Source organism: Drosophila navojoa, chromosome 4, assembly GCF_054131105.1.
Source record: "Drosophila navojoa isolate 15081-1374.11 chromosome 4, UAZ_NAV_1.0, whole genome shotgun sequence".
Taxonomy (NCBI): domain Eukaryota; kingdom Metazoa; phylum Arthropoda; class Insecta; order Diptera; family Drosophilidae; genus Drosophila; species Drosophila navojoa.
Window position 1 is genome coordinate 19,571,313 of NC_142892.1, and position 23,798 is coordinate 19,595,110.

At 39.0% G+C, this 23,798-nt stretch overlaps 3 protein-coding genes across 5 annotated transcripts; 1 reads left to right on the forward strand and 2 right to left on the reverse strand.

Annotated features, from left to right (window-relative positions):
• The first annotated feature begins 54 nt into the window (after positions 1-54).
• On the forward strand, positions 55-23,756 carry Atg1 (serine/threonine-protein kinase unc-51-like protein Atg1). The gene is made up of 12 exons (XM_018101787.3): positions 55-778; positions 9,497-9,670; positions 20,021-20,108; positions 20,178-20,303; positions 20,707-20,780; positions 20,846-21,006; positions 21,175-21,311; positions 21,375-21,530; positions 21,597-22,781; positions 22,852-22,988; positions 23,057-23,192; positions 23,258-23,756. The coding sequence occupies exons 1-12, from the start codon at positions 689-691 to the stop codon at positions 23,332-23,334; spliced, it is 2,541 nt and encodes an 846-aa protein (XP_017957276.1). The 5' UTR covers positions 55-688; the 3' UTR covers positions 23,335-23,756.
• On the reverse strand, positions 11,231-17,066 carry LOC108651866 (uncharacterized). 3 transcript variants are annotated; one of them, XM_018101790.3, is made up of 8 exons: positions 16,929-17,066; positions 15,390-15,570; positions 13,218-13,426; positions 12,902-13,155; positions 12,570-12,845; positions 12,131-12,401; positions 11,902-12,051; positions 11,231-11,838 (listed from the first exon to the last, which is right to left on the reverse strand). In XM_018101790.3, exons 2-8 carry the CDS (start codon positions 15,440-15,442, stop codon positions 11,684-11,686), a joined length of 1,368 nt encoding a protein of 455 aa, XP_017957279.1. In that variant the 5' UTR covers positions 15,443-15,570; positions 16,929-17,066; the 3' UTR covers positions 11,231-11,683. The 3 variants fall into 3 exon arrangements, with proteins under 3 accessions (XP_017957279.1, XP_017957277.1, XP_017957278.1); XM_018101788.3 differs by having other exon boundaries at positions 11,902-12,054; XM_018101789.3 differs by lacking the exon at positions 16,929-17,066 and adding an exon at positions 16,858-16,875 and having other exon boundaries at positions 11,902-12,054.
• Positions 18,025-19,702, reverse strand: Rh4 (Rhodopsin 4). Its single transcript, XM_018101793.3, has one exon. It carries the CDS (start codon positions 19,661-19,663, stop codon positions 18,509-18,511), a length of 1,155 nt encoding a protein of 384 aa, XP_017957282.1. The 5' UTR covers positions 19,664-19,702; the 3' UTR covers positions 18,025-18,508.
• Positions 23,757-23,798: the final 42 nt, after the last annotated feature.

Genomic DNA, 23,798 nt, shown 5'->3' on the forward strand with positions numbered 1-23,798 from the left:
CACATTGCGAGCATAACAGAGTTGTTGCATTGACACTACGACAAGAAGAAGAAAAATGTTAAGTATTCCTAAAAGAAGAAGCAGTGCTGTAGAGCATAACATTGCCAATCGCGAAGTAGAAAAAGACATACACAATTGAGAGTAATTGGAAAAAATTAAAAATTATAGAACTTAGTTTGTTAACAAAAAATACAGACCGGGATTGAGTAACCTATTTTTCTGTTGTGCGCGCGCGTGTGTGTGTGTGTGTGTGTCAGTGTGAGTGTGTGTGTGGAAACTGAATAAATTGCACACACAGCAGTACTAACACACAGTAATACACCAGTTTTATTTAATTACAAGCCAAAAAGTAAATGCAGGTGTGTGTGAGTGCGCTCGATAATTGTTTATGGCAAGTGCAAGCTAAAGAAACAGCTGGCAATAAATTAGTCCCAGTTCACAAAGGTTCACGAAAAAGCTATCTGTGGCTGTTAGTTATGCGAAAAAATTGATTTTCCACAACGATTGCAGTTGCAGAAGGCAGCACAAATACCAGCTGAAAATAACCCCTCGCCCAACACCCCCAATCTGTGAGTGTGTGTGTGCCTGTGCAAGTGTGTGCGAGTGACGTGAGTAAGGGCTGCAAGTGATAAAGGCAGAGAAAAAATAAAATAAATAAAATCAAAACGCGTCTTTGCCGGCGCATGCAATGAATATTGTCGGGGAATATGAATACAGCTCCAAGGATATGCTTGGCCACGGCGCCTTCGCCGTGGTCTACAAAGGACGTCACCGCAAGGTAAGAAATTGCCATGTAATGCCACTAATTTATTGTTTAACTGTAAGACGTTTGCGTAAAGTCCTGAGTGTGTAAATGTATTTGCGATTTGTTATTGTTAATTTCAGTATATGGGCTTGGCTCGAGTTTCTAAAAATAACAACAACAATATTATTAACAATGCGCCATTGTCAAAGCAAACAACGCAAACACCAAACGAAATGCCATGCGAAATTCGCATAAAACGCAATTAAGAAAAAGTGTGCCCACACCTACATACATATTGTACTTCTGTAGTACCAGTAGTACCTTCCGCTCCTGCTTTTTGTGTTACACTTGCCAAATGTCAAAGGCAGCCTAAAAAGTGACAGCGCGACTTCAGCTGACGCGGCGTGTCGCGGCCCCATCAGCGCGTGCCTCTTTGTGTGTAAACACTTGCAGACATACACACATATACATACATCTACGTCTATTTTGTTTTCTTATTTTTAACTCCTTATGCTTCGCTCTCTATATATCTTTGTTATTTGCAATGTGTTTTTGTTTTCGCGTTGCTTTTACTCTTATCTTTCTCAGTTTTTTCTTACAATAAATACTTTCAAGAGACTAAATTCTATGAAAACATCGAAACACGTGCGTTGGTTTCGTTTTCTATTCTCTGTTTTCGCGTTGCGACGCTTTTCGAGGCCTATGTACATGCATACATACATGCATACATAATATACAATATATGTATGCTTAACTGTGTGTGTGTGTGCGTTTCTGCGTGTTGAGTGTTTTGAACTATTTCAGGGTCGTGTCAAACAATATTTTTCACATGTGCTTGATTTCGTTTATGTAGGCGGAATTTTAGGCGTTGGCGAAGCTCATCAAATATGATTTAAGTAACCTTTATCTTTAAACTTGATAGACGGTCTAGGATTGTCTATTGCATTTATTTATTTTATTATTAACGCTTTCCTAAGATGCGTTTCTTTCGTTGGAATATACATATATTTTTTTCATACATACATACGTATGTACTATAATCCCTAACTATAATGTGAATGTATTAATATAAAGTCTTCAATAATCATTAAAAAAAAAATATAATTTACAGTTTATTTTAACAACACATAATTTAAGCTAACTGTTATAAATACTTATGTGAACAGTAGGCCTTACTAAAAGACTTATTGGATGAAAAGCTAATGTCAACAGAGACACAATGCACTATTGAAGCCGAAAACAGAAAGGAAAAAGAAAACAGGTTCCCCCACTCCGTACACATACATATGTATGTACATATGTACATACATATGTATATAAGAAATCAAAAGTTTCAGTCCGCTCTTGTGAAAAAGACATTTATTCACTAATCAGCCGGAAGATTAAGTATAAAATAAGAGACATGGCTATACGAAGAGCAAGCGAGACAAAAGTCAATTGTACGTGTGCAACAAATGGGTCGCACTCTATTGTTGTTGTTTGTTGTTGTAGGTGCCGCTTGTGCACGCGTTGTAATTAATAGGCTACACGAACTTGAGTAATTTCAAAATATAAAACAAATGAAATAACAAACACAAATATGACTGTCTCAGCTTTTTTTTCTACCTCAACTGATAAGCGCTGGGAATTTCATAGAGAGCTCTAGTTTTTTTGCTTTTTGCTTGGCCCAGTTTCATCTGTTTGTTATAAACAAATTGAAAATGCTCTCACACAAATCTGTTTGCCGCTCTTTGGGCCATTGGGTGTGTAGGCACCAAAATCAGTTTGTGTATCCGTATGTATGTGTGTATATGCACGTCAGTATGGAGAGAGCGATACTGTGTATCTGATGGATACACAAAAAACAGCTGATGCAATCGCGGGCAGCTGTTGCCGTAAATGTTTTCGTTTAAAGCTTTTTGTATACTATGGCATTATGTGTTTTGATTATTGCTTCGGAAGTTTTATAAGTTTTACTTTTACCTTGATATCAGTTGGTTATGTGATTTTTATACCCTGAACCCATTGAAAATGGGAAATCAGGGTATAATGGTTTTGTTAAAAGTATGTAACAGGCAGAAGGAGGCGTGGCAGACCCCACAAAGTATATATATTCTTGATCAGGGCGACAAGCTGAGTCGATTTGGCCCTGTCCGTCTGTCTGTCCGTCCGTCCGTCCGTCCGTCCGTCCGTCCGTCCGTCCGTCCGTCCGTATGTATGAACGCGTCGATTTCAGAAGATATAAGAGCTAGAGACTTCAACTTTTTTTTAAAATGTCCGTATATATCACGCGCATATCGAGTTTATCACTAAAAAACGATAACTCATTCCGATACTTTTTTATCGATAAAAAACCTTATCGAAGATCACTTAAAAAATTATATCTCCTACATCTTTCAAGCTAGAGTCTCCAAATTTAAAATGTATATAAAGATGTATTTTATACAATTTCGGTTTTTGTTAAAATTTACCCCCCACCCCTAAATCCACCCCCTCACCCTCATCTTTGTAAAAGTCGTATATCAAATACTAGAGACTTGTGCTTCGGTATACACATACATTTTAACATTATGATTACGTTCTGAAAGTTTCATTACTATCGTACGTCTAGAAATTAAATTATTCAACAAATAAGTTCTCATAATATTGCCACATTGCAGCGCAACCCAAGCGCAATCGCCTGTATATGTGAGTGTGTGTATATGCGTGTGTTTGTTCGTATGTGTGTGCGTGTGTTTGTTTGTATGCGTGTGTACTTGCTAATTATTATTGAAATATCAGTTGCTTGTAGGGTTCAGGGGATCTCGTAGTCGAGCAGTCTCGACTAGAGCTTTCTTTCTTGTTTATTTTGCGTGTTTATTTTCCATTAACAGCAACTAATATTTTCTTTGACTTGATTTAATGTAGAAATTGACTGCCTAAAGTATATAAGTAATAATTCTATGTGAATTTCTTTATGCGTGCTTCTAAGATATCTTTTTATATATACATACATAGGTACGATACAAGTTTATGTATGTATATGTATAGTGCTGGCCATACTAAGCAGCCAACTTCTTAGTTAATTTATTGCTGTCGCATTCTTGTTTTGCGCTCGAATTTTCGATTGCTTTTTTGCCGAGCTGAAGCGTAATACTCTTTAATCTATGACATTTCGTTCTTAATGCTGGCAGACAGATGCACGTGTAGTGCATGCTAGCCTCGCTCTATAAATAGATGACCGCATGGAGCATGTGCAGCCAGACAACCGACAACAAAAGATACAGAGCCATCTATATGCATACACATCCATATGCTAAGGGCCGGATAGGGAACGATATTGCAGCCGGCAGACATGTGCGACAGTCCTTGCGATCTAAAATAAACACACATCTTTATAGAGGGCCTTATACGTCTGGAACGGAAAACTGAATGAATACATTCAAGCATTCATATCTAACAGATACGCAGACACATGGTTAAATCGTTTGCGGTTGACACGTGTTTCAATATTATTCTGGTTTTGTTTCTACTGCTCACCGTAGAATTTTCTACGACTCTGTTTGTGCTCGTGGCATTGCATAATATATACACACACACACAAATATACCCCACGTTTAGAATCATGCAAAAATGTTATATTGTGATAAATGTGCATAAACGAGGGCTGCCCGACAAGATAGAGATATTTGAAATGAATTTGCATATAGTTTACGGAAATTTTATATAAGAAAGTAAACAATTAGGTGATTAGTTCATGGGAAAATATATGCATATACGAGGGTTGCGCGAAAGGTTTGCAAAATATTTACATAAAGTAGAGAGTGTTTATATAGATAAATACTTAATTTATTGATATTTCTATTTAAAAGATGTTAGAAAAAATAACTTAATATATTTAAATCTATTGCTGATTACATGTAGCATGTTAACCTTTCGCTTAGCCCTCGCAATCGTTCTTTATGTTTTAGAAAATATTATGACAAGGTTTCGTAATACCCTTTCGTCCCCTCGGTTTCGTTTTTGTTTTCCTATCTGTCTGCCGCACGGCTGCACGCGTTTCAATTCTATCGCCTGTTGTTGTTGTTGTTGTTGTTGTTATTGTTAATACTGTGCTTATATTTACTTTTTATAATTGTGCAATTGCATTTGCATTTTGCATTTGATTTGGTCATAGTTGTTGTTGTTGTTGTTGCTTTTTATTGCTGCATTGTACAGCTGCTTTAAATGCGTCTCTAGAAATTGACAACTTTAATATGTGGGATGAGCAGCGTCTAATCGAAATAGAACTATACGAGTGCTTGGATTAAATTCAATAAGAATTACAAAAATAAACAGGAATATTAAAAGGATTTATTTGTTAAATATTTACATATTTATACCCTGAACCCATTGAAAATGGGAAATCAGGGTATAATGTTTTTGTGTAAAAGTATGTAACAGGCAGAAGCAATCATCGCAGACCCCACAAAGTATATTTATTCTTGATCAGCACGATGAGCTGAGTCGATATAGCCCTGTCCGTCTGTCTGTCCGTCCGTCCGTCCGTCCGTCCGTCCGTATGAACGCCGAGATCTCAGAAGATATAAAAGCTAGAGAGCTGAAATTTTGTGTGCATACTCGTGTATACCATACGCAGTACGAGTTTGCTTTATTTTTTCGATAACTCATCCGATAACTTTTTTATCGAGAAAAATCGAAAAATTGATTTTGTTTTTTGAGCCTCATCGGAGTACTAGTAGATGTAGAGACTTCAGATTTACTGTGTATATATATATGATGAATACAAACATTTTGTAATCAACAGATTTTGGATACCACGCCCCCTTCGCCCCCAATTTGTAAAAAACGTATTTCAAGTACTAGAGACTTGTGCTTTGGAATGTACACACATTTTGACCATATGATTACGCCCTGAAAATTTCATTAAGATCGGATGCTTACAAACGAAGTTATTCACCAAGTAAATTCTCATACTATTGCCTACACTGCAGCGCAGCCCAAGCGCAGTCGCTGCTTACTGCGCAGTTAGCAGAGCGCGGGCGCGTGAGGGTGGATGCATGTAAATGTATGTGTGCGTGCATAAAAGAAGTGCAGAATGATAAGAATATCAGCTTTGAGGGTTCAGGGTATCTCCTAGTCGAGCAGTCTCGACTAGAGTCTTACTTGTTTTAAATATTTGTTGTGAAATTTCTCTTTCATTTGCTTTCGAAAATTAATATTGAATATATAATCAATGAGAGTAAGTATATACATACATACTTATGCATAAACATAGATTCTCTAAGTTGATCTGTAGTCAAGGTAATTAGATTCCATATATTTGCGGAAGTTACTTAGAACGCCTTCAATGTTGTGCTAAATTCTTGACCCATATGGAGAAAATGAGTACAAAGCATATGCTCGAAACTCGAGCTAAGCAATAAATGAATACCAAATGTTTTGCAAATGTGGTTGACACGTGAACGTGAAAGTTGATGACTCTTGAAAACGGAAGCTGACAGCGCACGACCTCTCCGTAGCACTCCTAAAAAACACATTTCAATTGTGCTAAATTAGTTTGTTCATATGACGAGTGTTAATTGGGGTTCAATGTGCCGCGCGGCTTTGATAAGGCTAGCAGGCCACATAAAAAATAATTGCGAAGAGCAAAAGAAATTTCAGCCAAAGTGCATTGGCCCCCAACTAAAAGAGGAAAACAAAATTTTGTCTTTGGCCCGAAATGGCAAAACGAAAACAACAAAAAATAAAAATAATAATAATTGCGCAGAAAATGCGAAAAGCAAAACAAAGCTGCTGCCACGAAATATCTGACAGATATAAATACGTGTGCACAAATACAGATACAAATATAGAGACAGAGATACACTTGAGCCGTTGGGTGCTGCTGCAACTGGTTTGCCTCGGTGAAAATGCAGCTGGAAAAGCAAACCGAAGTGCCTGGCGGAAAACTCTTTTGGCAAAACTACGTCGCAGGTCTCGAATTTCGCGCAACGCGTGATTGAGGGAATATAAACAAAGATGTGAGCAATGCGGCAGTAGACTGTGCCTGACCGTGAAATACCCTGTTTCAAATTTAACTGAATTGCTATTGTTATGAACATAAATTAAGAGAGTATTAAATTATAGCACTTCTTGTTTGGTATGTACAATTCTGGTATACCTGTTTGGCCTTAAGACAGGGTATATTCTAAAAGTCTACCGGGTATTGTTTCCTCCATATTATGCCTTATGAATGGCTAAACTGAATATATAGAACATCAGCGAACTGCGAATCGTTTGCCAAACCAGTTTCTGTGCGAATTCTCAACTGACTATTTATTATACACACATATATACGTATACATTTACGTATGAATGTGCGTATTCAATTCAAGACCAGACAAGTTATGCGCATATTCTAATAAGTCTGTCTGCGCATGGAAGCTGTTTAATCTCTGGAACATGACTGAAATGCGATCGATTCATTATTGATTGTAGCTTTCGGTTCAGAATGTTTGTTTTGATTATGTAACAGAAGCTGATGTAACTTCCGACGAAAGCTATAAATAGGATGAACAGCTAAAGCTAATGTGATTGGGTGTCTAAATATTGAAAGTGCCTAATACTGTTATATTATATTATTCATATTATTCAAATATCATCAAATTATTGTGTTGTTGCTAATTATAATTTTATTTATTATGGTTTCATTTTAATGTTATCTGTTTTGCTCCTCGCTTCGTAACTCTGACCTATGACAGAGTGTGTAATCTGTCGCAAGTAAACGCCATATCTCCCAGTGGACCCCACGACGCTCTGCTGGAGTACCGTAAAGCGAGTGTTTTTGCTTGGACTGAGATGCCGTGTGGCATCAAAAGCAATTTACTACTATCTTTCATATAATTATACCATGAACAAACAAACAAACAGATGTGTGTGGGTTATCGGTCAAGTTGGAAGAATTTCTTGATTGTAAATATTTATAGAAGTTGCAATTCTTTTAAATAAATGTCGCGCTTATCAGCTGGGAGTTAAGATGTCTATAGAAAGTTAAAATTTTAATGTCAAGTTTAACAGGATGAAGAACAAAATAGAAGAGTAGCAGACAATAATAGTAAAGATTGAAAAGGTTCTTTAACAAGAAACAAGTAAGAGTGCTAAGAAACACTTCTGTATTTGGTAACACTATGAAATTGATTTTGCGTAAGAGTCTAGCCACGTTGGACTGGCGTATCAACGACATGGAGAATTATCGCATCGCGTCATATCAGTGTTTCATACAAACGCGAAACGAAAGGTAGTTACACAAATTAACACTTTCCTTTGTTGAGTGGGCGGCTGTGAGGCGTGGCAAGCCAACAGGTAAACACAGACAAAGAGTCATTGTCGTTTGTTAAGTGCCAGGTAAATAAAAAACAAGCCGGCCGAGACAAAGGGGGAACGTTACTGTTATCATTTAGGGTAAAGTAAAGACTAGTCAATGGTAAAGTGCAGATATCCCACAAAGTCCGGCAGACAGACAGACAGTCATGCGCTTAGACTGTCTACGCCATTGAATGCATTTTGCGTATCTAATTGGACAGCGAGACACAAGGCAGATTGAATTTATTTATACGATCCCTATGTACATACATACATATATGGGCATACAATGCGACAGGCCGATAAACTTTGCTGCGAATCAGTAAACAAGAGTTTGGCCATATTCAAAGATTCTTGAACCTGCATTTGAGTAAATTGAAATTGCAAAAAGTAAGAGAAAACGTCCCTCGAGATCAAGTTAAATTGAGATAATTCGGGTACCTATAGTCTGACTCATAGTAACTCGATTGTTGGAGGACGGTGTCTTTAATATATTATAATTGTATATCTTATAGAATATAGAATCCCTCGAGAACAAGTTAAATAAAGATAATTCGGGTACCTATAGTCTGACTCATAGTAACTCGATTGTTGGAGGACGTTGTCTTTAATATATTATAATTGTATATCTTATAGTATATGGAATACTGATAAAAATATCTATTTATATCTATGTGATAAAAATATGAATTCAGTTATGCCTGAAGGCCTTTGTCGCTCTGGCCTAACCAAAATTTTTATTTATAATTAATTCTTGGTAACAATAAATAAGAAAATAAATAAATTTATTCAGTTAATAGTATACAATTTACCTTAAGCTACTGAAAAACTGCTTGCTAACTTCTACTCCTCTCTATGCGCTTCTCATAAAGTGCTGACAATTGAATAATGAATATTCTGCAAATTAATTAAATATTTTTAAAATTATTTAACCACATTATTAATTTAACCCTCTTTAAGCAATAGTTATTTAATAAATATCTAAACACTTAACTTTGTTAATTAGGAATTATAGAAAATGATATAGCTATAATAAAACTTAAGTGTGGTTTACGCTAATAAAATCATCTATTGCAAGCTGATTTTATTTATAGCCAACAATCGTAAAAATCGTTATAATCACACTTGAAAGAGCGTCATATTTAACGGTCGGTAGTTCTAGTTTAATGCCTTTTTGGTATTGCCAATCAGATTAACGGCAGTTGACACGTGACTCACTGAGATGAAGCAGTGAACCCAGCTTTTATTGTTAGCTTTCCCAAAGAGTATTACGCTTAAATCGTATAGAATTTCACTTGGTTATTGACAGGTCAGCATGTTTTTTATCAATTAAATTAAAAATAAGTAAAAGGTTTTACGCTTGCCGTTCAGTGACTTCAGTACGTTAAGCAACCTTAATGAATGTTAATTTATACTCTGTTTTTTTCTGTTTCTCTTTTCGCCTTTCAGAAATACATGCCCGTCGCCATAAAATGTATTACCAAGAAGGGGCTCATCAAGACGCAGAATTTGCTCGGCAAGGAGATCAAAATTCTAAAGGAACTGACGGAGCTGCATCATGAGAACGTTGTGGCCCTGTTGGATTGCAAGGAGTCGCAGGACTGTGTCAATCTGGTCATGGAGGTGAGTTCCTTTATTTTTGTTATCAATTAACTGACTCAAAACAGCCTAATCAGCAGAGCTCTATGCGAATTCTGTTGTGTCATTGTTTATGCCTTCCTATTTGTTTGTTGTTGCTGTTGTTGTGGGACACCTGGGTACGATACTGCGCGACGGTCATCATTAATGATATGTGGCCTAATCGTATGACTCAATTCGCTCGCCATTCGTTGCAAAAAAAGTGCACGTAGGCAAGGTTGTCGTCATTGAGCAGCGTTCCACATCCCGCTTCTCATAAGGGCCCTCTCCGCTGAAGGCACTACGCATTTAATTGCGGAAGTTGCAAAGTCTGTGTGAAAGCAAAATAAACATGCAGAAACGAAACGAATTGAAGCATTTGAGCAGCTTGTTCGACTACAGAATACCCTTTAATTAATATCAGATGAGCTATCGTATGCATATATTAATAATAAAGACGATTCACATTTATGTGATGTCTTCACTTTTAATCTTATGCCACGATTTGCTTCAATTCCCCATTTTGTGGTATTCTTAAGTAATACTAATCTGCTTAATTACACATATACCCCATAGTTTATTTCGTTTTTACATATACCAGAAATGAGTCTTTCCTTTGTATTCCGTATCATCCTATTCTTGTATACAGCTATTTCTAAATTTATAATGCACATAGTATACATAAATTATTGTACGTTTTCATTCTACGGCAATTCTTAATTCGACTTCTCCATTTATTCAACATATTTACTAATATGTTTCCCTAAATATACCTGTTTCGTATATGTAAACAAGTTTTCAGTTTTTTTTTTTTTGCAAATTTCGCAATTAATGAAAAATATTTCTCACCAAAACTTTGTTTTGTTTATTGATTTAGTTATATGACTAAATACTTCCTATACTGTTATACGCCTATTTATGCAACAGGTGTTTATAGACTTTCCACACGCACTGTTTAATGATTAAATATGAAATTAGGTCAGACTCCTGCGCGAGGCATTAGTTAAGGCCTCGTTGATAAGATTAGATGGCATTGTTTTGCTGTGCGCACTTTTATTTACATAGATATCAAGATCATTTATGAAATAGAAATGCGGATATTTTCATTTTGTCTACAACTGTAGAATCCAAGTGCAAGTTCTTCAAATATGCAAATGCACGAATTTACCTATAGATTTAATTATCTAATTTTAGTTGAGTGTAAAAACGAACAAATATTTAAGCATTTAATTAGTTCCGTTTGCTTTGGCTGACTTTGACCTCATTCCGATGTCTGCTACGCCGTATTTACCCGATTTCTCTCTATTTTTCTACTGTGCGCTCTAATTTCTAGTGTAATCAGTTTATTTTCGTAGTACCCATTGAACCTGTTGAACACATTTTGACTTATGGCAATACTTTACTGTAGTTCTCTTATGAAATATGATTGAGAATCAATTTGTTTACACAGTTCGAAAATCCTCTTTATTTTGTTAGTGAAAATCTTGTTAATTGTGTGCAGTTCGATCGTAACTTATAATCATCTATTAACGGAATGGTGATCATTAGTAAAAAGTCGAATAGGGGTTTATACTATTTACAACAATTAGTTTATTGTATAATTGGCAAAGTATCTATTATTAAGAGTAGGGAAGTTGTAACAGCTATAACAATTTGCATTAGACACTATCGATATGATGTATATTAGTGTGCTTGAAACGTAACCACAGAATATATGTATTTATAATTTTAGTTGCTTACTACCCGAAACACACAAAAATGCAAAACGAACTACAAATTATACATGTCCATGAAATCAATATCTAGTCGACTAGGTGACTTATAACTAGAGGGGGGGAACTATTAACTAAAATTTCCGCTACAATTCGGAAATTTATATTGAATACAATGCAAACAGAGTTCAAGTCTCGTAACGTTGGCAAATGCTGCTGGCTGTATTGACAATGTGGCTTTTCATTTTGGAATCATTTCTAAGGCAGCGAGCGAGTGTGTGTGCGTGTGTCTGTGTGTATATGTATCTTAGGCTAGCTTATTTAGCGGTATTTCCTCAGTGGGATGCACCTGATCCTTTGGCTCCGGTTTGCTAGTGCGACAGCATTTCGTTTTAATGCCGCCCAGATCTTTGCGACAAATCAAGCCCACAATAATGCCAACAACGGCAACGACCATGATGCCTGCGAATTGTTAAACAAATCAATTAAATGTTTATCACAATATTTGTGCATCGATGCACTCACATATCAGCAGTATATTGATGGTCTCCTGTGAGATGGGCACTTGATATGGCTCCTCCTTGTCTGTGGGCTTATCGCTGCTGCTTTCAGTCATGACGCTCGCCTTGGCTACGTTGGCCGTTTCGTTGGCCACCCGGTTGCGATTGCGATTGGCTGCTGAAACAATATTTGCACAGTTACTTAAATGCCCATATAGTACATATTTGCTTGTGTTCGAGTTTTTGTTTATTACCAGTGCGTGGCGGCGCTGGCGTCGTTGGCTTCGGAGTGCTGGGCGGCGCAGTCGTTCGGCTGAAGGGCAGATCTGATGAGGCTTGGATGAGGCTATCGTTAAATGATGTTCCTAGGACCAGCTCGAAGCAGCTGACGTCGAAATTCTTGAAGCTGATGTTGTCAATGGATTTGAGCAGATTGCACAGCTCCTCAATGTTGGGTTGATCCAGTTCTGGCAATTTCAGTTTAATTATATATTTAAGCGGCGTGAAAGCTTTCGTATTGATTTGCTGTCAAAAAATTAAAAAGAACAAGACAGCATCTATATAAGTGTGCTATGCGCAAGTAAGTGCCAGAACGAGACAACTATGTAGACACACTTGGTAGTGCTGCCAACTCGTCAGCTGACTGCTATCGTATATCGATAGACATGTGCGATAGTTTGGCGCGTAACTTACTCGTTTGAATTCATTGTTGTCCAAGCGCAGTGCATTCAGTGCGCTCATATTCGTAAATATTTGCTCCGGCAGCTCCGTCCAGCTGCAGTTCGAACAGCTGAATTCAATCAAACTGGGCTGATTCAAAAAAGAACCATCTGTGCGCTGAATGATGCTATTGTTGCTCAAATCAAGCAACGCCAAATCAGTGGCGCTGGCAAAAGTATCTGGATCGATTTTGGTCAACTGATTGTTGGCCAAGCGAAGGCGACGCAGGCGCTCCATGCCCGTGAATGCCTGAAAATAAGAAATATTAGTTAATAATTCATTTTATAGGAATATGCTTCACTGACCTCCTTGTCAATGCGTCTGATCAAATTGTGATTTAAATTGATTTCGACTACTTTGGACAAATTGGCAAAGTCTTCGGCACGCAGCTCCGAAATGACATTGTGGCTTAAATCAATAATGGCGGCCGTTTTTGGCAAATCCAGTGGCACATGAGTCAAATGTGCATTCGTGCATTGCACATACTTGAAATCCTCCAAGCACAGGCAATGCCGTGGACAGCTTGGCTCCAGCACATGGCTGCTGCGTCGTGGAATGCCTGCGAGCACAAACAATATATGTATTAGAATTAAGCAATTTTCTACTTAGTCTTCAACTTACTGAAAATGGGCCTAAATGTGGTGGTTGTTGTCGATGAGGCTATGTCCAAATGTCGATTGGCTGCAATCTCTGGTTTTAGTTTATCCGACGACTCGCTGCTCTGCACCTCGTCAGCATAATCATCATCGTCATATTCGTAATCATCATTAAAGCTATTGTTGTTGCTGTTGCCTTTTTGGCTTTTGTCCGCGGGTGCTGTTTGGCTTATGCTGCAAAAAAATAAATAAATAAACAGAAAATGAGCAAAATTAGAAGTGAACGCAAACAAGTACACCCTATTTCGGCTATTAGCCGAGGTAAGCGGGCCTAATTAGCAATTGCTGGCCAAGTGGTTGTGGCCAAAAAATAGAGAAACTCAATTGACTGCGAATGTTTGCCAATTCGAGATAAGGTACGATTACATCACGAGCACAGACACACCCAACAATTTGTCCTGAAAACCGCTCTTGACCCATTTGCAAACACGCTATCAGTGATGCCCTGTAATGGCTGTAAAATGGGGTTTACCAAACTCCAAGCTATGAAATACCAATAGGTATTCTAATTTTCATTAATAATTAATTAATTAATTATTCAATGAGGCAATTACATATAATGAGTCCATTAGTCAATATCGTTGATTGATTTTTGTATTTCCTGCATTTACAGGGTATTTTTTTTAGTACAACGCCTTAAGAACACTTTGCTTTGCTGGTATATCTTATAGTTTCGTGCCTTTTTGCCGTCTGTTCGCTCTTTATCATTATTCGCTTTTGTTTGCTGGGCTTTTCGAGCCACATGAATGAAAACAAGCGGGAAACCTGTTTACGTCATGGTTACAGTGAAATCTTAGCCGGTTTTTTCTCCGTTCTCGTTTGCTCTCTCACTCTGTCTCCTCTACACACTCTCACTTTCGTTCTCTCTACCTTGTTTACCTTGTCGTGATTTTGTGACCAAATAACTCGGCGAATTCTGAAACCTTCATTAGGAGCGCGTCAGATTGTGCGGGAATTAAATAGCTTTCCTTTCAGTTTACGAGTAAAAAAAAAAAAACATTACGACCTGACACACATTATATACATATATATAGAGATGTGTGCTTGTTTGTGTGTCAGTTCAAGTGCTTCTTATAATCACCCGTTCGCTACTTGTATAAATTGCGTGACTGTTGGATTCTCGAGTATATATAGAATACTACATACATATATATGAGGGCTTTGTCTGAGCAGCCAGCTAGGAATTAGCTTGTTAGCAAAATGATGTCGATGTTTATAGTTTATGGAATGAGTTTAAGTATAGCTCTAGTAAGTGCTATAAATAACTGTGTTTTAGATTGTTTACTTTGCAGCTTATTGAGAAAATGAAGTATTATTCTTAGTTGTAAATTTCTACTATAAAATTGAATGGCAAAATTTAACTTCAATTGGCTTATCCATACTAGATCTGTTCTGCCCTTATTAGCATACAGTTTAGCTGACCTAACTGCAGTTGAAATAAAAAGCCAACCTTGAGAAATGTGCTTACACACACATATTCATTTATTCACTCATTTTATAGTTTGCGAAATAAATCGATAGAGAAGCTCCTTTTGGTCTTTGGCTAGCTGTCTGTAAATAGAGCCATGCTCGAGTCATAAAACGGTTCGTTTTGTTTGCACTCAAGGCGCTTTGAATGCTTACCGCATTGAATAAACATATTTGATAAGTGGAAATTATCGGTGCAACTGTTGGCTGGCCTTATCAATGGGTCGATTAGAGAATTCACACATAAGTATAATAACACTAATTGCGGGTGGGACTCGTGTCACTGTTACCGTGCCGGCCATAAATAAAATGGTATTTAATACAACGAAAATTGAGTTCGATATAATGCCGGTTCAAGGTCCGTTTAACTGATGTGCTGCCGGAGGCTTTTATTTTTCCAACAGGTTTACGTTTCACTTTATATGAATACATATCTGACCACAGGGAAGAACTTTGTACTTTGGCTTAGCGATCTGTAATTGGTTGTCACACCCCAACAATGCGAAAGGTGATCGATGTGTCACGAAAGATTTGATGAATGAATTGAACAAGCCCCAATATTCTATGGGAATTTGATTTTTATTAATAAAACTACAGTGTTTGGCTACAGTTGGGGCTGGAAACAGATTACAGATTATATATTATATTATGTTTATTCATTTGTGTTTACCTTACGCTCAGCAGAAATATTAGAAATAATCCAAATTTGTAGTAAACGTTCATATTGTTGATTGTTTTCTTTTCTTTCTTTTGATGATGATTTTTGTTTAGAAATGTTTTATAATATTAAATTGCTTAATGTTTTTATTCAGGGCATTAATTTCATGTCATTGTTGAATCACTTTTTTATGCTGTTGAATAAAGGTGAAGAAATTTGATTATATAATAATACAATTATAAAGTTCAGTCGAAGTCAAACCAACTGGATGGGATTTTGTTTCGTTTTTACTTAGTTTATAATGTAATTTGTTGTATTTTGTATTTTGCACACTTTGGAAATAATTCGCTCACTTAAACGGCAAGTGTTTCGTATATATGTATGTATTCATATACATTCATCTGAACAACTCTCAGATTTCAAAGAATATGTAATTTGGAAGCACACATGTTAGAATCACATTGTAAGTATGAGAACTGCAGTTAGCACACTTGCATATTGATCAATTTCTGATTTACTTATATGTATATACATATATATCATATTATACCAATGGATATTTATTTCACTCTGGTATTTTTTTTTTAGCTTTTCCAAAACGCCGCGATATAAATTATATATACGTTCCTAAACACAGTTTGCCGCTATTTTATATTTATAAAATGCCTATCATTTATATGTATGTATATGCCAAAATAATTTTGGCATTTGTCTCTCCGACCACAACACGCAACAAACCGAGCTCGCTCGCTGCCAACTTGTGACTAAATGGATAAAAAAAAGGTGAGCGCAAAGCAAAAAATTGTTTTGCCCAATGCATCAACTACGAGGGAAATTTTACTTCATGCTATGAACAGGTGTTGGCCAGAGAGAGATAGAGAGTGCGGGGACTTTTTTTGCATTTGCTTTTGCTTATGAGCGAAATGAGCCTCTCACGTCTGCGCCGCACTGACGTTTCCATGGCAGCGCATTTTGCACGTCATCTCTCTCTCCCTCTCTCCTCATTTCTTTTTGGCACTCTCTGGCTCTGCTGGCGCTCCAGACATTTTACTTTTACTTGATTTGTTGTTGCTAGTAAAAGTTTGCTTTGGCTAATCGTTAGAATGTTTAATTGCTAATCTTATCAAATTGTGAGCAGCGCTTATTACGGATTCAGCTTTAATTAAAAAATAAGCGTCAACTGATATGTATTTCGCTCTACATTTGTTATTGTCCATATAATATTTGTTATGACTCTTATATATTCCAGTTTCAATTGGCCCATTTATTTATTATATTACAAAGAACAGAAACACAGACACACAAACACAGTCAATTGAAGGCTTCTTATAAGTATGCCGCAATAGACACATTTTTGTAATATTTGTGTTAATATTTCTTTATCACTAATGTGCTGCTCTTTAGGCTAGGCACAACTAAGTATTTGCTTTATGTGGAACTGATGTGTTTATCGCCTCAGATTCGCTACAAAATGATTGACCTTTAGTCGCTGAGTTTTTCTGTGGCATTCGTTGTTGTTTCATTCTACATAGTTGTTTTGTTAAAACGCACTCAATGTTTGAAGTCTACAAATTCCGCAAGCTTTCAACATTTGTTGTTGCCTAGCACATGTTTCGATTTCTTCAATCCGAGCGCGAGTCATGCGAGTGGTGCGAACGTCCCTGACAAACTGAGCAGCGCGCGATTGCGGCGTCGATGACGGTGCTTTAAAGCTTCAGCTTGGAGAGCGCCGCAGATAGCCTACTCTCTGCCACTCTCTCTCTCTCTCAGTTTTTCGACAAAACTCTTTTTGGTTCTCCACATTTGATTTCATTTACCATGTAATGTATTGTATTAGAATTTAGCAACCTGCTTTTGCACTTATTGATACGTTGACTCATGCGCAGTTGCTGCATTATTATTATAATTATCATTATTATTATTTGTCATGTCTCTTATAGCTCTTACATTGATTATAGAAATTTTGTTCAAAGTACACATGAAATAGCGCTCTTCCTTCTGTGCGCTTTACATGTCATTGACTTTTTATATCTCTCTTTATTCTGAGTGGTTTTTGTTTTGTAAATGTGCCTGCCCGGCAGCCCAAACTGAATCTTTTGTCATTTTTAATTGCATAATGTTGTTGTTGCTTTTATTATTATTATTAGAGCGCTTTGTTTGCTCATTACAGTGGAAGCGGGCCACACATTTCGTCAGTTTTATCAAACAACCATGAAAAATGTTGCTCGTGCTTATTATTCATAATATTTTCGAGCAGAGGTATTTTTTCCTGCAAACGAAATTTGTTTAGTGTTCTTCGAAGGTCAGATGAATCCTAAATCTTCTCGGCTAAAAAAAAAGAGGATTGTTTTTTAAATGAGCCTAGGCTGTTTTTTTAGTTTTCATAAAGCAAACTACTCGATTTTATTCTCCCTAACTTAATAGAATAACTCTCATATCTTTATTTCACTCTACAATAATAAATTAGGAAATAAGCTCTTCAGCTCTTTGCCTGGAAGTTTCCTTAAGCAGCAGCTGCAGATGCTCAAAGTAACCCTCTTTGAGAAATGAGAGCAAGATGAAGGGGTTAATCAGCTTTTTGATTTCTAAATTGTCGGAAATAATTTCACTTTGACCTTGAGCGAACATCAGAGTCGGCAAACCTATAAAGATGCTGTATGTGCACACACATTTGTTCCATAATTGTCTGACGGGCAAACAAAAGACCTCGTTGAGCCTGAGGAACCAGCTGGAAAGAGAATCCATGCATAATTCACAAACTACAATCGCATGTGTTTTCACTTGATTGAGCTTAATTCATTCGCATAGTATGCGATTTGCTTATGGCAGCTTCTCGGGCTGAGAATTTAATTCGCATAATTTTTTTTCTTTTCTTTTCATTGCCTTTTTTTTTTTTTTGGTTTTTGGTGTATTCTTTTTAGAACTTTGCATTTCGATTATACATTTAGATTTTCTTATAGAGCGCACTACAAATAATTGGTTTGTTATAGTGAAACAATTACACGGTATTACGCATTCGGTCAGCTTTTCCGGTGTTCAAATATCAGACGAAGATCGGTTTCCGGGTCGTTTGTGTCGTTGTCAGCGTTGTCCGCACTCGAGAGTCCCTGTTGTCATCATCGTAGCCTAGCTTAGGCTGCCGTTGTTTGCTGTTGCTCCTGGGTTGTTGTCGATGCCGCCGAGCTGGCCTCGGGCGCCTTCTCGTTGATGGCCAGCCAGGGGCAACGCTTCTGTAGCTCCATGCGGTACCTCGGGTGGCTGATGGCGTACACGAACGGGTCTATGCAGGCCACCAGCTTGCAGGTGCAGGCCGGTATCATAGTGGCTCCAGGTGTTAGCAAGCTTTTATCGCCGAACGCTCCGATTAGCGACATCACGCCGTACGGCGTCCAGGACACGAAGAACAGGAAGCATATGGTAATGGCTGCCTTCGCAATGCGTATCTCAGCCGTATCCTTGCTCTTGTCCACGTTGGAGCGCAGCGACTCAACGTTCATCTTCTTGGCCTGGTCGCGCAACGCCTGCTCATGGCTAAACACATGCCCAACGATCTGGCTGTAGTAGTAGATTATCATCAGGGTGGGGCACACGAAGCTGAAGACGAAAATGGTGCCCACAAAGAGGCGTGTGTCAAAGTTATCCGTTAGGTAATCGAAGGAACAGGACGTCAGATAGCCCTCCGGCACGAATCGGTCCCAGAACTGGGTGAGCGGCAGAACAACCCACGGAGTGCAGTAGAGCCATATGATTATGTTCATGACAATCGCCTTGGTGAAGGTCATGTTGCGATTCATGGGCTTCGTGATGACATTGAAGCGATCGTAGCCAATAGCCGCATTGGTCATTCCGGCACCAATGCCCGAGTACGAGCCGATGGCCGCAAAGATCTGGCAGCCCGTGTTGCCCAGGGCGAAGCCTCGGTGGAAACTGTTGTAGATGAAGATGGGCGCTTTCAGGCACATTATAAGGTCAAAGACGGCCAGATTCAGCACAAACATGTTGGAGGGCGTGCGCAACGACTTCGATGTCGAAAAGATCCAGATGACCATGCCGTTGCCCACGGTCGAGGCGCAGAAGAGAAAGATGTAGAAGATGCCGAGCATGTAGTGCATTGAGGCCGGCGGCTCTAGCTGGGTGAGCCAATGCTCCGGTATGTACTGTATCTGATCCGGCGGCACATTCCAGCCCAAGAACTGCAGATCACCGTTGCCCGAGATCCGTGCCTCCGGCCTTAGAACAGGACTCACGCTGGCATTGCACAGCGGCGCCCCCACAGCGTCCACCATGGCGCGATTGCAATTTGTGGCTTGTGGTCTGTGCGTGCCACAGCGTCTTTTATACCTTTGACAGGCCTTTGCCTAATTGAATTTGGTCGTGGGTTTGCGTGCTGCCAAATACGTTTTTCTGCCAATTGTGCACTTACCACAAATGCCCAACAACAAGCTGGCTTACATTCTGGCTTTGCAGCCCAATGTCTAGCTTGTATGATGGCTGACTCTGATACATCACTTTAAAAATAAATCACAAGAATGTTTTGAATATGATAAATAATAATAATGTTTTCTTAAGTTTTTTGTTTATATATCTTTAAAGTCATCTTGTATTCTTTCTCGCTAATTTCTCCTTTTGATTCTCTCTTCCAGTATTGCAATGGCGGCGATTTGGCGGATTATCTGAGTGTGAAGGGCACACTAAGCGAGGATACTGTCAGGCTGTTTCTTATACAACTAGGTAAGTGACTTTTAATTCTGACTTTATATTCTGATATGATTGCTGACCTGATTTATTCTTCATATCCAGCTGGTGCCATGAAAGCACTTTATACCAAAGGAATTGTGCATCGTGATCTCAAACCACAAAACATTCTGTTATCGCACAACTATGGCAAGACCTTGCCAGCACCATCCAAAATTACATTGAAAATTGGTAAGTTATAGATATTAATTATAGAATATTGTGGCAAAATTCGATTGAAAATAAAGCGAGAGTAGTCTGAGAAAATAAATAATTGAAATCAAAACATTGCAGTAGTTTCTAAACTTAATTTAAGATAACAACGGCCAATAAAAATTTTTAAAAATCTACAATGAAGTTTTTCAATTTAATTTTTATTAATATTTATAGTCTTCTGTTTTTTTATATTTTTTAAACTTTACTCTAATATTTTTTAAATTAAAGTTTTCTTTATTATTATAACTATTTTTGTTAACAAGCTTTAAAATCATTTGATGATTTATTTTTGCTAATCTTTTCATTATTATATTTAATCTTATTATTATATATATTATTGTTTACTAATAGTACATTATTTCTTTCAATTTTCCCACAGCTGATTTTGGCTTTGCGCGTTTCTTGAACGAGGGCGTCATGGCAGCCACGCTGTGCGGTTCGCCCATGTACATGGTGAGCATTTAATGTCCGTTAGTTACATTTTCATTATAATCATATAAATACATCTGTAATGCTAGGCGCCGGAAGTGATTATGTCACTGCAATACGATGCAAAGGCCGACCTCTGGTCGCTGGGCACCATCGTCTACCAGTGCCTGACAGGCAAGGCTCCATTCTATGCTCAAACGCCCAACGAGCTAAAGTTCTACTACGAGCAGAACGCGAATCTGGCACCCAAGTGAGTGAGATTTGATATCAACAGTTATTTACATCAATGCCTTTAAAATCACATAGCATAACTAAATAATTAATTTGTTAATTGATTAATTGGATTATGGGAATTCACACATTATAAGAAATCAAGTGTAAATTAAGAAAATTAACGCCATGTTTGATACATTTTTAGAATACCGCATGGTGTGTCCCCGGATCTACGTGATTTGCTGTTGTCTCTGCTGCGCCGTAATTCCAAGGATCGTATATCCTATGAGAGCTTCTTTGTGCATCCTTTCCTGCAGGGCAAGAAGCCACCCGTGTCACCAGGTAGAGTCATTATACTTGAATAAATTGGCATCGAATGCTCATTAACTTTACGTTATGGAACAGTTGATATGCCACCGCTGTCCAGTGGCACCCCGCCCGTGAAGGCCAAGAGTCCGTTGCAGCAGCAGATGGAACAGGAGCTGCAGCTGGTGAAACAGGCCGAGCAGCAGCAGAAGGAGCGCGAGGAGCAGGAGGCTGCTCTGGAGGAGGAGAATACCGGTACGCTGACTGCAAAGTCTAACTGTCGTTGAACGATATCTAATCTATAAGTTTTACCTCTTACAGTCTCTGTGGTAGCTAATCCTGCTATTTGCGCCACCATTACCAATGTGGGTGTGCTGTGCGACAGCGAGAATAACAGTGCTTCCTGCAGTTCTCATGAGGACTCGGATGACTTTGTGTTGGTGTCGAAGAATCTGCCCGAGGATCAGCGCCAGAGTCAGGGCCATACAGCGGCCACTCAGCCACGACAGCAGCAGCAGCCTACCCAAAATCAGTCCAGTCCGCCGCGTCCCAGCAGCTTGCCCATCTCGGAGCCGAAGCCTGTGCCGGCACCGGCGCGACGACAGCTGCCTAATGCTGGCGGTGCCGCTGGCTCTCCGGGCAGGCAGGGCGGAATGCCGCTGACTGTGGCCACTTTGGCGGCTGGCGGGCATCAGATTCCTCGCTCTCAGCCAATCAGTGTCAAGCAGCCGCGTGCCGATCAGCGGAAGAGCAGTGTGAGCAGCGACATCAATTCGATTTCGCCGCCGGCGGTGCAATTCGCAATTGGCACACCGCCAACCAGAGTGCGCTCCGCGTCTGGTGGCTCTCTGTCAGAGACACCGCCAGCGCATGCGCCGAGTACGTGGCAGGTGTCGCCCGGGCACTCTCAGTCGCCATTGCGTCGCAGCGGCAACAGTTCGCCGGTGCTTCCGTCCGCAGCTCTGACCAAGTTGCCAACGCTGTCCAGTCCCACATTGCTAGTTGCTCCAGGATCGCTGGGCTCGATTGGTTCTGCGGGCAGTGGTTCCGAGAACAACAATCAACATCATATGCTGGGACCGCGTGCCTTTACGCTGCCCGAACTGGGGGCCACTGGCGGCTTGCAGAGCCTGTTGGATACGGCCGGTGTCGGCGGGCCGGGCGCTGAGCCGCATGCATTCCAGGCACCCGAGCTCTCGGAGGAGACACTGATGGATCGCGAGCACAACGAAACCCTCTCCAAGCTGAACTTTGTGGTGGCACTCACCGATTGCATCCAGGAGGTAGCCGATTCACGCTGTGCACCGCTCTCCACGCTCATGGTTGGCGGCAGTCAGACGGCTACGGACCAGAACCAGATACCACCCCACGCCCCGGAGCACTGCAAGCGGGCAGAGCGCCTGGTGTTACTTGTGCGCGCCCTGCAGCTGCTATCGTCCGGCCTTAATTTAGCCTCGCAGCAGCTGCGCAATGGACAGTTGAAGCCGTCAGCGAACGTTAAGAATGGTAAGCCTAACAAATGCAAAATTATTCACTTCAGCTTAAGGCTAATTCACTATTTTCACCTGTACTGCAGCGCTGCTCACTATGAACGCTAAATATCGCAGCATTTTGTTCGAGTCGAAGCGTCTCAATGGCAGCGGTCTCCTCCAAAAAGCAAATGCATTTAACATAACGGCGGATAAAATACTCTACGATTATGCGCTGGAGATGGTGAGTTTATTGAGCCCCAACCCATTAACCAGATGTGTGATCCTAACTGTTCTTCGTTGCCTTTGCAGTGCCAGGCGGCGGCCCTGGACGAGTTGCTGAAGAACACCAAGAACTGCTTTGAGCGCTACAACACGGCACACATATTGTTGCACTCCTTGGTGCAAAAGTGCAATCATCCACAGGATAAGAAGCAATTGAATAAATGTGAGTTTGTTTATTATATTTGCCTCATTGAATTCAATTTTGATTATGAATATATGTGCTTTCAGATCGCGATGCCGTCGAGAAACGTTTGAGTATATTGCAACAGCATGGTTACATCTACGTAACCGATGAGAATACTTAGAGAGCAAAGAGCGAAGAGCATTCATTCGTCGATAATTCCTTAAATTATTTAACCCATTTTCGTTGAGCGTACAACATGTGATTAAAGCAGAACTACGAGTACTCTATATATCCATAAATGCAAACATAAATAGAGACAAATATAGCTAAAAGTAATTTCAAGTGCAACAAGATATTAGGTAAAGACTTGGAAACAATTTTAAATAGACAGGCTAACTGACAATTGTCCAATGTAAATAGTTTGAAATATGTACGTAGTTTTTGTTTAACTTTTTATTTGATATCTATATATATTATATATAAATATATGTATGTAGACATATATACAATTTTTGTTAAAGGTTATAAATGCGCCTGCGCTCGACGCCCATTTAGTCTTTAGGTTTATCAATAATATATAAACACACACATTATATATAGAAATATATGTACGTATATATAGAAATGTATACACACACACACACA

Bases quoted from the DNA above. Each gene is read 5' to 3' on its own strand.
- Atg1 (XM_018101787.3), top strand. From the start codon at position 689: ATGAATATTGTCGGGGAATATGAATACAGCTCCAAGGATATGCTTGGC. The intron at 9,671-20,020 runs GTGAGTTCCTTT...TCTCTCTTCCAG, and splicing joins GTGTCAATCTGGTCATGGAG to TATTGCAATGGCGGCGATTT. The intron at 20,304-20,706 runs GTAAGTTATAGA...ATTTTCCCACAG, and splicing joins CAAAATTACATTGAAAATTG to CTGATTTTGGCTTTGCGCGT.
- LOC108651866 (XM_018101788.3), bottom strand. From the start codon at position 15,442: ATGAACGTTTACTACAAATTTGGATTATTTCTAATATTTCTGCTGAGC. The intron at 13,156-13,217 runs GTAAGTTGAAGA...TTGTGCTCGCAG, and splicing joins CACATTTAGGCCCATTTTCA to GCATTCCACGACGCAGCAGC. The intron at 11,839-11,901 runs GTGAGTGCATCG...AACAATTCGCAG, and splicing joins CATCAATATACTGCTGATAT to GCATCATGGTCGTTGCCGTT.
- Rh4 (XM_018101793.3), bottom strand. From the start codon at position 19,663: ATGGTGGACGCTGTGGGGGCGCCGCTGTGCAATGCCAGCGTGAGTCCT.